Source organism: Macaca thibetana, chromosome 4 (assembly GCF_024542745.1).
Source record: "Macaca thibetana thibetana isolate TM-01 chromosome 4, ASM2454274v1, whole genome shotgun sequence".
Classification (NCBI taxonomy): Eukaryota; Metazoa; Chordata; class Mammalia; order Primates; family Cercopithecidae; genus Macaca; species Macaca thibetana.
The window spans coordinates 56506048-56522112 of record NC_065581.1 but is presented as its reverse complement, the minus strand read 5'-3'; the positions used below and the strand labels follow the sequence as shown (position 1 = coordinate 56522112).

The 16065-nt window shown below is 35.3% G+C and overlaps 1 protein-coding gene across 1 annotated transcript in view; it reads left to right on the top strand.

Moving 5' to 3' along the window:
• The window catches only part of BMP5 (bone morphogenetic protein 5), a 122559-nt gene that overhangs the window by 49711 nt on the left and 56783 nt on the right, over positions 1 to 16065 (top strand). The window contains exon 2 of the mRNA XM_050788785.1: positions 6521 to 6713. Coding sequence (XP_050644742.1) covers positions 6521 to 6713 — 193 coding nt within the window. The remainder of the gene's footprint in view (positions 1 to 6520; positions 6714 to 16065) is intronic.

The window sequence follows — 16065 nt, the reverse complement described above, 5'->3', positions numbered from 1 at the left end:
GACTTAATTCTTTCTGTTTCTAAACTATTATATTTTTAAAGTATAATATATAAATATTTGATCAACAATTAAATTTCTTAAATTTCAAAATTATATGCATATTTTAAATTGATTTGGAAAATCAATTTGTTTAGTTATAGTAGAGTATTACAATTATTTAACTATCTAGTAATTCTTTGAGATTTTACTTCTTTATAAAACTGTATTCATGAAGTGTTTATGAGTATGAGGATCATAATCAGAAAATTTGAAAGTCAATTGAAATTATTCTTTGAAACAAAACATTCAGGGGGACAATTTTCTTTCATTCAAGTCACACATTACTGTGTATTAAAAGGCTCTTAAGACTTCTGGAATCTAGAGTTTTCCACACTCTTTGGAATGGTTATCCATTCATGGAAAACATGTACATACTCTTTCACTGACCAATAAATAAGTCATTATAGAACCAGGTTTGTTTTTTGGTAGACTGGTTAGTGAAGGATATCGTGGAAAGTGATGCATCTTGGTAGTCACATGATATCTTTGCTTTTTTTCTTCACGTTGACAATGCAACACAGATTAGTAATAATTCTATGAGTAATCTCTTAATGATTTTTTGCACTCAGCAGCAAACAATGATCTGTATTCTTTCAACAGCTGGCTAGGCTCCTGGGAGAATGCTATCTTTGCCTTACAGCTACTGCTGCTATTTGTGTCTTCCAAGTTACAGCTCTTGTGTGGGAGATTAAGGCTGATTGCCCATGAATGCATCTCCTTAAAACTGCAGATAAATCACTACAGAGATAAAACTGTAATCCTCTGTTAATTAATTCTACTCTTCAGATAATGTAGACATGAAAATATTTAGCCCAGGACAATTTCCTCCAGTTTCTATTAGTGATAAAGTCATTCAGAGAGATATCTGCTTGGGAGGAAAAAAATAAAAACAAAACAAAACAAAAAAACCAACTTCTATCAGTCATTAACTTCTGTTAAGTTATATCTCAACAATAAAAGTCTTCAGTGTGTTTCTTAAACAGAGTTTAACCTTTGCAGAACTTTGACAATTCAGAGCACTTAGGACATAGTTTGGTGCTTATATAAAGGCAATTCTGCTTCTTTTCACTATCAGTGCATTAATCATGCGATGTGAATGATTTGATTCATATTTTACATCTTGTATGCTTTGATGTTACCACTTTTTAAACCAAAATATAATAATAAATTATTTCTCCTCTTCTACTAGCATAGTTGAGTTTTCTGTTTCTCTAGATAGCTCTGTAGTTTCACATAGTTTGGAGTAGACACAAAAAAACCTGCTCCCTAGAAGCAGAAGGAAGTGTATTCACCATCATTGTTGTGTTTGTGATTTGGGTGATAAAATGTATTAAGTTTTGCTGAAGTTTTAATGGTTTATTTTCTGTGAGTTTGTGTGTGTGTATAGGAAAGCAACTTATTTTAGATTTTTTAGAGAGGACTGTTGGCAACCATCAGCTCAAATAAATAACCCTATGTTGATGGACTTATTTGAATGGAATAATTTTACATGATATTATTTGGGATGATCTACACCTCCATCCATAAAGAGTATCGTTGTAAAGTTTCCTTTTTTCATTTTTATGGTGATATTAAATGGCTTACACCTGGAAATCTTCAAAACTTCTGTGTATCATAAATGACAATGAGAGAAGAGTCTGGGATTAGTGAAGTCTATGTACGGCTGTTTGGCAAAATGCACCCCCTCTTGATCTTGTTAGATAGGTCAGCACATAGAAGAATTTGGACAGGCTGCTGTGGTCTCCTTTTAAATACAATTATTATAAGCAAATTCATTGACGAAAGTGTTTGTTTGTTACTAAACACTCTTTCTATTCTCACATGAGACAAATGTCATTTTTGGTCTGAGATAAGGGGAGGGTACTAGGAAAAAAAGCATTAACCCCTGATCTCAGTATGTCTTTACTCTGTGTCTTTCTATACCCTTTAACAAGTCTGAGTCTGGCTTAACTGAGCCAAACCTTCTGCTTTTTTGTCTTAGTTGTTTTTATATGGTAATTAAGAGATGCTTTTTCACCACCAAAGAGGGAATGTGTTTAGGGCTTTTATGGAGTCTTGCATATCTATATCTGATAAAACAGATTTTGCTAGAAATACTGGTAAAGATTCTGGAAATTCATGGTATTTGGTTGATGTAAAATATACATTAAAGAGTGAATTAAAAAGGCCAAATACATGAATCTCAAAGGCAATAATAGTATACACTTCTCTGCTGTTTTTCTTCTCATTTACTTGTGTATCTTTTAACCTTCACAAGTCATTCACCACTGCAGTAGGTTATAGCATACTGTAATATACAGAAAATCAGAATGCTTAATATTTACCAAATTTGTCAATGTAAATAAGACAAAGATCTTTCCTATAAAAAGCTGACATTTAAGGAGAGTTAAATGTATGTGTTTGTTCTTTTTCATCTACTTCGGGAGTTTTGATTTTGGTAGCAGCCCTGGTGAATAAAAGGTATGAAGGAATTCTGCCAGTGAATCACAATTATGTCAAAATTAAAAGCTATAATTACATTTCACCATATGGTTGTAGTAAAAGCATGTTGTTACATTAACATATATAGTATATAATATTCAAATTATATAATCATTTGTTTATTCATAAAAAATCCTTAGATAAGAAATGTAATCAATATTAAGTAAGTGAATAAAAACACATTTGCTAAGATAAAGATAGGAAGAGGTGTGTTCTAAAAGAATGAACTCAGTCCAGAAAGAATGGCATGTCTATATTAATAGGATCCATCATAAACGGAGGGGGAAGGGTTCCTTGGAGAGAGGATAATGAAAGCACTGAAACAAGGTCAACTTTCCCAAGAAATAATTATATTGAAAACATAACAAAACAATATTCAGAAAAACACACTCAGGCTGTGTTCATGAGGGCTTGGAAACAAATCCTGGGATGAAATCTGTTATCTTCCGATTACAAGTTTTGGGCTCTTTGACAAGTTATAAAACTGATAGACATAAGTAGAGTCACAGGGATTAAATGAAACTTTTTGGTGATCTAATCCCTTATTCTATGGCCTGTTCTTCACTTTTTTGTGAACTACTGAAAGACAGTGTTTAAACAAAGTAATAATGAACTAGCCTCTAAGTGCAGAACAGTAGGATGTCATTATGTAGGTGGTATAGGTATTGAACGAAGATTTATAATAAACTTTAGGAGACAGACATCTGTTACCATGTAGCTGTCATCACCCAATTTCGTATTCTTAAGTCAGGGATATTAATATTTGCCACCTCCCTAGCGTTACTGTTTGAGGTAACTGAGATTACCTTGTTGAATATTTGTGGGCATCATTAGGTTGTAAGTCTTATACCATTACTCACTCCAACATGTCCCATGGAATTTATTGTTGCAATTATGATTCAAAGCAGTAGGATATAAGAGTTTGAGTCAGCAGACAAGTCTGCAATGCAACTTCATTCTGTGTGGTATATTTAATACAAAATTTTATTAAACTCTTTGAAAATGAGTCCCCTTAAGGGTTTAAGTTAAATAGCCTGGATTAGAAAACTGAAATTTTATAATAATGGCTGAAATTCTAGCTTTCTACTTTATTACACTAACATCTCACAGGGGATTCCAGAACGGTAGATGACTTTACATAACATGAATTCAATACTCACCTGCATTAAGCAGGTGCACACTTTAGATTGGATCCTAACAAACTCATGTCTTAATCTTTATTTTTAGGACTATACTTGTTGCTTTTTGGTTAAAATTTTAAATATACAATTTAGTGTTAATGAAAAAATGAATAATGGTTGTTATCACTTAGAATTATGAATATTGTCTTTCAGAATGGAGAAAATATATTTTTACATGGCTGGTTGGTGCATATATCATGAAGTATAGTATTTGTCAAGCAGGGTCTGGGACAGTGCCACCTAGGCAAACACATGACAATTTCTACAGCAAAGCAATAAATATTTATAGAAACTGGGATAAAAAGAGACTTTAAATCACTTCATATCAGTTAACTTCTGGTTCTTCTGTCAAAGGAGCTTGAAAACAAACTCGTAGTTTTCAGAATGTGTTGGATTTGGGACTTGTAAATACAAAGTTTTAGATCTGTGTTAATAAAATAGGACAAAGCAATAGTGTGTAAGCAGACACAGCATATCCTGACATTTAACAACCATGGATTGGTGACACCAAATGCCTGGGTTCAAAGTTTTTGGTAAGGTATTTATTTCCTATGCTTCCACAGTTGCTTCATTTCTAAAATGAGGATAAAAAGAGAACGTACCTTGTAGGCTGTTATGAGGCAGAATATGTTAATGTTAATAAGATGATAAAATACTGAGAATATAGTCTGGCATATAAATGCTATTTAGATATGGTCACATGATGTCATCTACTTCATTTAAATTTAGGATAAGAAAATAACAATACAGTGAGTCAGATTTAGTTCTCTGAAAGCAGAAGTTGTTGCCAGTTTTAGCATTCTTACATGCACATCAGCTACTAGCTACTTAGGTAGTAGGCATTTTCTCCCCCTAGACTTCCACTCTTACACAGCCCAGTCAAATGGACAAAAGGGAGAGGAAGGAGGTGTGTGCAGTCTGCACTATCATGGCTGTCTGCACTATCACCAGAGAAGAGTTTTAAATTATGGACCAAAATAACATCTTACAAATGGGTTTTTTGTCCTTATTTAGGAAAAGTTGATTCATAATCTCTCTAGAAATGGACCTCTCTTAGGACCAAGATAATGATATTTTAAGAAAACAATTTTATGAATCATGCGAGGTGGTGTTAGTGTAGTCAGACAGCCAAAGAGCATCATCCTTACCAAGCTCCACAGGACAAAAATTCTTCCAACTGGGTGCGGTGGGGAACACCTATAGTAGTCCCAGCTACTCTGGAGGCTGAGGCAGGCTTGAGTCCAGGGTTTGAGTCCAGCCTAGCTAACATAGAGAGACCTCATCTGTAAAATAAAATTTAAAAAAATATGCCCCCAAATGTAGCTACATTTTTCTGTATGTCTGCTTTAGAGTCTGCGATGGAGGTGAGGATCAGCTTCTTGCTCTCTCCTGAACCACCTTCTACTCTTCTGGGGAAAATAAACCAGAGATTATTTTGGAGGATGAAGGCAAAGAATTGTGGGTTCCCTTGTCAGAAGCTTCAGATGTGGCCATCCATCTGGCCTTGGAACATGATGGTCTAGTAGCCTGGGCTCCACAGTGTCGTTCCTGATGGTCATTATCGTCTTCTCGCTTCCATAATCTTAATGCTTCTAACTTAGGATCCTAAGTTACATATATGTATAGCAGTGTTGTAAATTTATTTAGTCTTCTAAAGATTTCCAATTTTTGAGCTTTGTGAATCAATTTATACCAGTTGTACAATACACTATCTTACACAGTCAGATTACGTAATAATATGTCTGATACTGTCCTAAATTCTTCAGCATTTCGTAATATTCCCAAAAGGAACAGTTCTTTGACTTCATTTGTTTGGAAGGTTACTAAAGAGCGAAAATATGTTCCCGTCTCAATTCTGAATAATGACAGAGGTCTTTGGGAGACTTTATACTGTACCAGGGGTAAGAATTTATAAAAAATGCTTTAAAAACAGACAGACAACACAAGGCAGGGTAGCTCATGCAAGTAATCCCAGCACTTTGGGATGCCAGAGTGGGAGGATTGCTTGAGCCCAGGATTTCGAGACCAGTCTAGATAACATAGTGAGACCCTGCCTCTACAAAAAATAAAAAAATTTAGCTGGGTGTGGTGGTGCACACCTGTAGTCCTAGCTACTCTAGAGGCTGAGGTGGGAGGATCACTTGAGCCAAGGAGGGCAAGGTGTCAGTGAGCAATGATCACACCACTGCACTTCAGTTTGGGAACAGAGTGAGACCTTTTCTCAAGAAAAAAAAAAAAAGTTTTTGAGAAAAAGAATATTTTATTTGCTGAAGAGAGAAAAACCTTTCCAGGGAAGACATTTTAGAAACAATCTTTCTTGTAAAAATTAGTTTGCTTTATTTACTTGAACTCTGAAAGGTCATAAACACAGTCCTTGTATACTTGGAACTCCTTAGTCCTCTTTCCCATTTCCCTCCCATGGCTGCGCTCTCTCTCCACTCATTTCACCTGGAACTCTAAAGGTTACCATAACATATTCAGAATTTCTGTGTAAAATTTTCTGTGTTCTGATACTTGATACATACTAGCAATCATTTTACAACCTTCACTTTTAAAAACATTTTTGGATAACCTTTCCATTTAGGATCCAGGAATTCGTATAAAATCATAGAGATTATATTGCCTTTGAACTAAAGGCTGTTGGTTTGTGGAATTTCCTTTAACTGGAAACACATTTCAGTTTGTGGTTTAGTGTTTTTCCAGTTTTATACTATCCTGCTTATTTGTTTTCATTTTCAAAGCTGGAGAATTTATCATTAATTTCCATATTTTATAAAGGACTAACTTTTTTCCTCCCCAACCTCCCCCTTTTTTTTCAGTTGAAAGAGACAAGGATTTTTCTCACCAGCGAAGACATTACAAAGAATTTCGATTTGATCTTACCCAAATTCCTCATGGAGAGGCAGTGACAGCAGCTGAATTCCGGATATACAAGGACCGGAGCAACAACCGATTTGAAAATGAAACAATTAAGATTAGCATATATCAAATCATCAAGGAATACACAAATAGGTATAATCTTTTTATTTAACTTATTATCCTGGCAAATATTTGTAAAATTTTAGTAAAAGCTATTGATAATTCATGTGATGTAGCAAACAAATTATCTTTTTTTGTGCAGTTTATTAACGTTTATAGTAAGTGTAGTAACATTTAGAGCCAGGTAGAGATATTGAAAGGTAACAGTAATCGATCTGAAAATTTTATCCTACATTCCATAGCTGCTACCTATTCCTGACACCAATTCGTATACTAAATAGTCACATGCTTCTCAAAATGTGCTTTCTAGTTCTGTTGTCTCATTTCGTAAAGTTGTCCTTCATCCCAGAAAACTTCCACTTTGTTCTACCCACATGAAATTTATAACTAAGATAATGAAATTATTTGGTGTTCTGGAAGTTAGAGAAGCACTGCTTTACTTTTCATTGACATGAGTGTAAGAATAGTGTGTTCATTTTTACGTGTATTTTGATGTCCTCTGTAAGATGGTTAATTCAGAATGGTACAAAAATGGACAGATAGTCTGAAATACTAAATGCATAAAAACTTCAGTTGATAATGACTGCAAATGAACCATTGAAAATAAATGTTAAAAAGGGACCTTAGTCATTTTCTCTGACATTTAACACAATGCCGAAATCACTTGGATAACACATTTTTTTGGGTGATGAATCACCTTTGTCGGACAGCTCAGATCTGTCTATCTATCTATTTCAGACAGACCCATCTGTCTATCTATTAATTTCAAACAGATCCATCTGTCAGTCTATTTCAAAAAGATCCATCTATCTTTATCTATGTATGTATGTATGTATGTATGTATGTATGTATGTATGTATCTATCTATCTATCTATCTATCTATCATGTATCTAAATCTGTTTGAAATCCTATGTTGAGGTGATATATCTCTCTCAGTAGCTTTCATTCCTCAGATCTAGATCTTCCTTTTGATGAAATAATATGTCCTTTTTTGATGAGACAAATACTTAAAGATTGTTATCCTGTCTGCTGTAAGGCCCTGTTCTCTCCTTGTTGACTATTTGTAGTTCTTGATGTTTGATTTGTCTTGGTCTTCCAGTTTGGCAGAAATTCGCAATAGTGCCTTGCAATACTCAATGAAGAAAATAATTAAAAAGCTTCTGAGGTCACGTATATTGGTAAAGCCTTCCTGTTAGACTATCCTCTAAGAGATTCACAATGCATATCAGAATATTAAAGTCTTAAAAAGGCTTTACAGTGACAACACACACACACACACACACACACACACATGTGCGCATGCCCTATCAATTTTATTTTAGCTAATCTTCCTCAAAATTATCTGGCTGTGGATTCATTGGGTGTGTAGTACTTACTAATATCCTGTGGAACACTAGTTCAGCAGAACTCACTTTAATACATACCAACTGATATGCATTGTTATTTTTAACAGCAGTAATTTCAAGGCAGAAATACCTACATTTGTTTCTCGACTTTAACGCTGACTAGCTATTTGTCTGTGGATAAGTTATGTTGTTAAAAAATCTCAATCCAATGGTTTCATTTATAAAATTAAGATGCTAATATTATTTTCTCGTAGGGCCAGGCATATATGATGAATACTATAATAGGTTCTTTTTATGTTAAATAATAATAATATCTTTCAAAATTAGTGAGAAGAGTTGAAAATAATATTCTGAATGTTAGTTAATAATATTGCCAAAACTAACAAATTGTTTTATTATAGTTATCTTTTTCTATGTCTGTTTTCACACTTGGATTATGAGTTTTTTAAAGAAGAGATAAGGATAAGTCATTTATTTTTATCCTCAGCACTACCATTTTCCTCAACTTGATTCAATGCTTTGACATCATTATTACTCAAAATTGGAATACTACTTCCATATACATATCCTAAAATGTTTGAATTATGTTTATTTTCAGTCAGTTATATATATTTTTATGTATGTTGAGTTTGTAGTTGGTTATCTATATCCTAAGTATTTTTTTCGGGAATGATTGGCATACCAGTTTTCCATCTTCTAGAATATATTTATTAGTTGTGTCTAATTGCAGAATTTTACATTGATCACAATTAAAATTCCTATCTTTTCTGTATGCCCACTGTTCTGTCTGCTCAGTATATTTCTGAATGTCATGTAATGAAGCTCCCTTTGAGCTTACTTTTACCTTTCTATTTTCTAAGGATGTGAATGGTATAATTTAACACATGACAAAAATGATAAAAATGAAGAACTAAGAGTCTATTAATAATTTATAGTTTATTTCTAAATAAACTCATGCTTATTTTTATTAGCAGTCCATTTTGGAATATTTATGGATATTGATGCTTAGTTCACCTGACTTTATAGTTTTGGGAAATTTTAATTCTCTTTAAAAAAAATGAGACGTTTATCTTGCACCTCTGGTATTTTTCTAATTATACCTAATTTAAAAAATATTACTCTTAATGTTTCTGCTACTATAGCTACATGTTCTTTCAGTATTCTTTGGTATACTTTGGCTAAGACTTTATTGTAACGTGTTTAAATCTACTCTCAGAATTAGGATTTCACTGATATTTTTCCTAATTCCTTTGACTTAATTTGTAAAATCTAAAGTGCATGTATATCTTTGCCTGGCATTCTCTTCCATTGCCATTTGAAACTCTGGAATGATATGGATTGGATAGGCTTCTATTTAATTTACCAAATAGTATTTTAAAAATTCATTTCAATCTTAATTCCGTTCTACCAAGTTCACATTTTTGAACATCTATTGAATAGTGTTACTGAATTATGATTGTTACTTTATCTTCTAGGGTTATGGTATATTTATTGTCTTCTGTGATATTTGTTTTTGCTAATGTATTTTGATTTTTTTACTAATTATTTCAATCCTGAAATATTCACACTCAGAGACTCATACTTCATATTTCAATTTTTTTTTTTTTTTTTTTTGAGACGGAGTTTCGCTCTTGTTGCCAAACTGGAGGGCAATGGCACGATCTTGGCCCATTGCAACCTCTGCCTCCCGGGTTCAAGCAATTCTCCCACCTCAGCTTCCCGAGTAGCTGGGACTACCGGCACCCACCACCACGGCTGGCTAATTTTTGTGTTTTTAGTATAGAGGGGGTTTCACCATGTTGATCAGGCTGGTGGTCTTGAACTCCTGACCTCAGGTGATCCCCCTGCCTCAACCTCCCAAAATGTTGGGATTACAGGTGTGAGCCACTGCACCTGGCCATATTTCACTTTTATATACTGTTGATAAGGTAGGACAATCTCTAGCAAAACACTTTTTTAATTTTAAAACAAGCATTTGTTCACTGTCAGGAGTTCATTATTCTGCATTGTAAGAAAATGCAATCCTGTGCCTTGTTATTACCTATAGATGCAGGATTCACTTTTTGTACTCCCCCTTTTCTTCCAAAGAAAGATGTTTAAGGGAAATAACATATAGAAATAGCAATATGTCTTATAGAATATTTCAGGTTTCTATGAAGGACTTCAAAGTCACCATAGAAAATAATAATATAGTGCCATAAGAGCATAGACTTTGAAATTCCCAAATAGGGAAATGTCTGTATTTCTTGGAGTCTCAGTTTACAAATCTGAAAAAATAAAAAACAAATGAAAAATATTTCAGATCAAAAAATAATTTTAGATGATGTGGGAAGGGCTAATGCATAGCCCAATGCAAAGACCATAGTTGATAATAAATACATTGGTCAATATATTTTCATATAACTTCATGTGAGTGTCTATTTTAGTTTACAGAACTATATACATAATGGGAAAAATTGGTTTTTATTATAATAACAGTTGGTACTGTTTTCTGACACCTATCTTTTTGTAAAGATAAAGTAAGTAAAAAAAGTGTTCTAGGTGTCTTTAATAAATAATTGATGTTATTACATAATTTAATATATGCAAAATAAATAGGTAGGTTTTGGAGTGTAATAATAAATGCCACCCACTTTAATAGCAATATCATTGAATCTTTCTGTGAACTTAATAGCTAAAAATGCAAGTTTTAGATAAATAGTAAAACTCTTTGAAATACACTTGAAGAAATATGGGGATAGGGTAGTGTGGGATGAGAGAGCTCTTATTTATGAATTTATCTTACAGGAACATTGCAGATATAGACAGATGTAGACAAAGATTCATTTAAAAGTGTTTATTGCTGTATTATTGTTTACAATTCACAAATTGAACATAATTAAACAAGAAAAAAGTTAAGGTATAATTTTTGGAAGAATAGTACAGAGCAAATACAAATTACATTTTTGAAAACTACTAACGCTGAAAAATACTCAAATAATAATGTTAATTGACTAAAACCAAGAAACGTTATCTACATTATTATACTATTTTAAATACATTTATATACAAAACAGATTGAAGGAACCCATCAAATATTCATTGCAGGATGTGGGTAATTTACATTTTAATTCTTCATCACTTTCGGTGTTTTTTTAAATTTTTATGATGAACATTATTTGTATAAACAGAAATGTGAATAATTATAGTTGAAAGAAAAAAGGTAATGAAATAATTTTATGCTACACACATCTTTACAAAATAGCATTCCCAACTTCTGCCAGGTAGAAAGTAAAATATCAAAACAAAGCAAAACAAAAAACACTTATGATTTAAAAATTAGTTGCTCTCATTTTTCTTTAGCTATGGAAGGTATTTTTTCCCATAGGAAATGAAAATAAATAGTATCTTTTTTTATTTTTTGAAAAAATTTACCACTACTTTGGAACTTTGACTTTAATTCTCTGAGGATTCTCTGAGAAGAGTAAATATTTTGTGAAAAAAATTTACCACTACTTTGGAACTTTGACTTTAATTCTCTAGAAGAGTATTGTATTAAAAATACTTTATTTACACATCACGTGATCATGGTTAAAATGTAAAGAATTTCAATTTGAAAAGTAATTTTAAAATCCTATTAATTTTTTGAAGTATTGACTGTTTGTGGCTTCATATACTTCTTAAAGAACTAAAATGGAAGTAGAAAAAGGAACTAGTACCTCTGGCTATTTTTTTTTTTTTTTTTTTTTTTTTGAGACGGAGTCTCGCTGTGTCTCCCAGGCTGGAGTGCAGTGGCGTGATCTCGGCTCACTGCAAGCTCCGCCTCCCGGGTTCACGCCATTCTCCCGCCTCAGCCTCCCAAGTAGCTGAGACTACAGGCGCCCGCCACCACGCCCGGCTAGTTTTTTGTATTTTTAGTAGAGACGGGGTTTCACCATGTTAGCCAGGATAGTCTCGATCTCCTGACCTTGTGATCCACCCGCCTCGGCCTCTGGCTATTTTTAAAGCAGAGTCACCTCTCAAAACTTCTGTGTCAAAGTTGTGGATTTTATCTACTGCATATTTTCAATTAAACTCAGAAACAATTGAAAAGTCAGGGCAGATGGTACTCTTTAATGTAATTTATTTGACAATGCATATGTTTTCACATATGTAAAGTTTCCTTTCCCTAAGGTACTGCCTAGGAGTGGCTGGGTGAGGGAGATCTGTACAGTAATTTTGACTGATGTTTTATGGATATGTTTTATATTCAAGACACAGTCTGACCTATTAACCATCTAGTCTGTGAATTACTTGACAGTGTTATGCATTCAAATTTAAAATATGGCAGATCCATTATGTCACCTCTTTTCTTATTTATCTTAGTGAGATGTATAGCTCTTAAAATTATATATTTTATTCCTACCATTTCTCCCACCTTCCCAATTTATCCCTACTCATATTTAAATGTGTGTAATTTAAAGGAGTGTTCTGATATTTATCCAAATCTATATTTTACTTGGTAAAAAGTTAACACACTTTGCATCATTTCACTTATTTAATCTTTTCATATAAGGCTGACAGCCCCAAATTCTATATAGAAGGCATTGCTCTTCAGTCACACCTCATATATCTGGCATTATTGGGAAATGAGGTTTCCACATGATTGAATTTTCCAGATAATTCAGCTGAGTTTGGCATGCTTTTGTTGAGCGCCTACCATGTGGCAAGCACAGAGGACATAAGGCCGAGTAAATAAGGCCTCAAAAGCTCATAGCCTGGAGGCCAGGGACTGTGGTGGGGCTGCCACACACAGATTTTAATAACTATAATACAAATGTGCTAAGAACGATGATGTAAATATGCACTAAGTGTTGTGGAAATAGAAATGAAGAGAAAGTTAATTTTTTACTTGGAAGAATAAGGGACCTTAGGGAAAGCCTCTGAGAGAAGTTCACTTTTGAGTTGAACTTTTCAAGAAGAGTAGGAATTTTCTACAGGCAAAACAACAAATAGGGAAAGAATAGGGAGAGAGTGAGAGAAAGAGGGAGGGAGAGAGGGAGGGAGAGAGGGAGGGAGGGAGGAAGGGGGGCGAAGAGAAAGAGAGAGAGAGAGGGAGAGAACAAACAGAGGTGTATCCCAGAAGAAATGTTCCTAAGCGCTAAAATGTTTAAGTGTATAATGAATTAAATTAATACAATAAAATGATCAATGCCAGTGTTACTACTAATAAGAATAGCAGCCAGCACTTATGCATTTAATGGACACTCACCATGTGTCTGGCACTGTGCTAAGTGCTTTACTTGAATTAATTTTTTCACAGATATATATATTTATGTATTCCCTAAAGAAAATGTGCTATGTAAAATCAACCTTTTTCTAATGCTCTGCTGTGAATATAAATTTCTGTACTCCATTGTGAAAACATTTTAAGCTAGCCTGCTCGATGTCATTAGCCACCTTCAGTACTTGGATATATTTAGTTAAGCTGTCATCATTCCAGTTCACAGTCAGCTTCATATTTACATCATCTCCCCCCGCCTCCTTCTTCTCTAAGATTTGTGATTCTTCTGTGGACATACTTCAGAAGGTACTCTGACATTTTCCACTCAGGAAGATTTGCTGGGTTCTTGAGAGCAGCGTGCCAGAGCAGGACACTCAGATGGGAGATGATGTTGTCTCTAAAGTGTCTAGAACGGTACTCAAGCATAGCTTGAGTACCTTCAGTGTGCAGGGATCATGCTCTATTTTAGAGGTTCTTACCTGGGGTGATTTTGGTCCCTAGGAGACATTTAGCAACGTATGGAAACACTTTTTTTGTCATCCACAATTGGTAGGGGACAGGTATGTGTGTGTATTGTTACTAGTATTTAGTGAGTAGATATGCTGGGGTAGGGGACAATCCAAAAGGTAGATTTGTAGTTTGTGCCATAAACTAATATATCAGTGAATTTTGCTTTGACTATGTAATATTTTGGATCATAAAGATTCATAAGATTGTCTTAGGAGTTTGTACTTGTACGTGGGTAAAAAACAGTCAAATAATCTCACAGTTGTGTTGAATGAGGGGCACCCCTCCTTGATTAGCAGCATGGAATGACTATGTAATATTCTTCAAAATGAAAGAATGATTAGTAAGATTTATATAATTGTATAATTCCACATTTATTTTGGGGGAAAAAAAGCGATTTACCATTTGAAAACATCAGACCCAATTCAAATTCTAGTCCATATAAGCTAAAAGCTGCTCATGAGAGAACCTTTGAACCTTTATATAAACTCTAGAATTTACCATTAATTTGTAGTCTCTTGAATAATATGATGGTATTTATGACAAATACCCAGAGAGAGATGTATGCTTTCTCTTTGGGTGGCCATCATTATATTTTTACTGGACTTAATAAGCTATTCAAGGAAAACAGGAAATGGAAGGAAGTGAAATAGTTATAATAATAGAAGCTTTGGGAAAAGTGGAGATGTCACTGTGATGAAAATAAAGTAGTGTGGCATCCTTTCCTCTAAAATTTGTCTGTGTAGCTTCTAGATAATTTCTTAAAGCTTTTCTGGACCAGGTATAAGTGCTTCATGATTAGATAGTAGAGTGGCTATCCTATTCGTTTCTCCTTTTTTTTCCTCTTTGTGTATAAAAAAAAAATGTGGTTATCCTCTTGGTTAAGGATAACCTTAACCTTTTTCTCTCTCTCTCTCCATATATATATGGATATAATATATGCATGCATACACACATATACATATATTCAAATAATTGAAACCACAATTCATGAAGGTACATGGATAGTGTGGCTCTTTAAAGTATCTGTGGGGCGGGTCAAGATGGTTGACTAGAAGCAGTAGCCATAGGAGGCTCCCACTGAGAAGAATGATAACAGCGTGCGAATCCTACACCTGCAACTGAGGTATCCAGGTTCTGTCATCAGAACCAACTAGGCAGCTGGCATGACCCATGGAGAGGAAGGAAGAGAAATGTGGTGCAATGGTCCACCTGAGGGCCTCATGGAGCAGAGGGGCTGCCACCCCCCAACCAAGGGAGGCGGTGAGTGAGCGTGCTATCCAGCCTGGGAAAACATGCTTTTTCCACAGATCTGTGCAACCCACAGATTGGAAGATCCCACGCGTGAACCCACGCCACCAGTGCCTAGGGTCCCAACCATGGAACTGCACAGGTTGTCAACAGTCAGTAAGCTAGAATCCACTTAAGCCTGCTGAGCTCATGGAGGGAAGAGTGACCAGAACCACAGCTGTGGCTGACTGCTGTCTAAGCCATTTGAACTCCTTGGGGGAGGGTGAGAGCCAACACCGGGACGGATAACTGCCTAACACATTAACCTACCAGGGCAGGAGAAGGGCAGCAGCCATCTCTCTAGCTCCAGGTTGTGTTTTTCCTTGGCTGGACCCAGGGAGGCTGGATGGCTTGGTCCCAAGAGGTATCCCTCATAGCCCAACACATTGGCTGTGACATACTGCGGACAGAGTGCCTCTTCAGGCCTCACCTTGACCCATCCCTCCTCACTGGGCAGGGCCTTCCTGCAGGAGCTTCTAAAACTCCAACCAGGTGCTCAGGGACAGAACTCTGATCTCCCTGGGCCTGAGCCCCTAGTGGGAGGGGTTGTCACAGTCTCCGAAGACCAGCAGACTTAGTCTTTCCTCCTGCTAGTTCTGAGGAAACCAGGCAGCCCAGATGAGTGGGTCCCCTGCAGCGAAGTACACCTCCTCCATCAAGGGACAGTCAAAGTGCTTTGTTAAACTGGTCCTGTTCCCTGTGCCACCCAACTGGGTGAAACCCTCCAACAGGGATCGTCAGACACTCTATACAGGAGTGTTCCTACTGGCATCATATCGGTGCCCCTTGAGGTCAGAAGTTCCAGAAGAAGGAGCAGGCACCCATCTTTGCTATTTTCTAGCCTCTTTGAGTGACATCTCCAGTGGGTGATGGAGTGAACCAGATAAATAGGGCCTGAAGTGAACTCCCAGCAAACCACAGCAGCCCCACAGAAGAGGGACCTGACCATTACAAGAAAAACAAATGAACAGAAAGCTACAATAGCATCAACAACAAAAA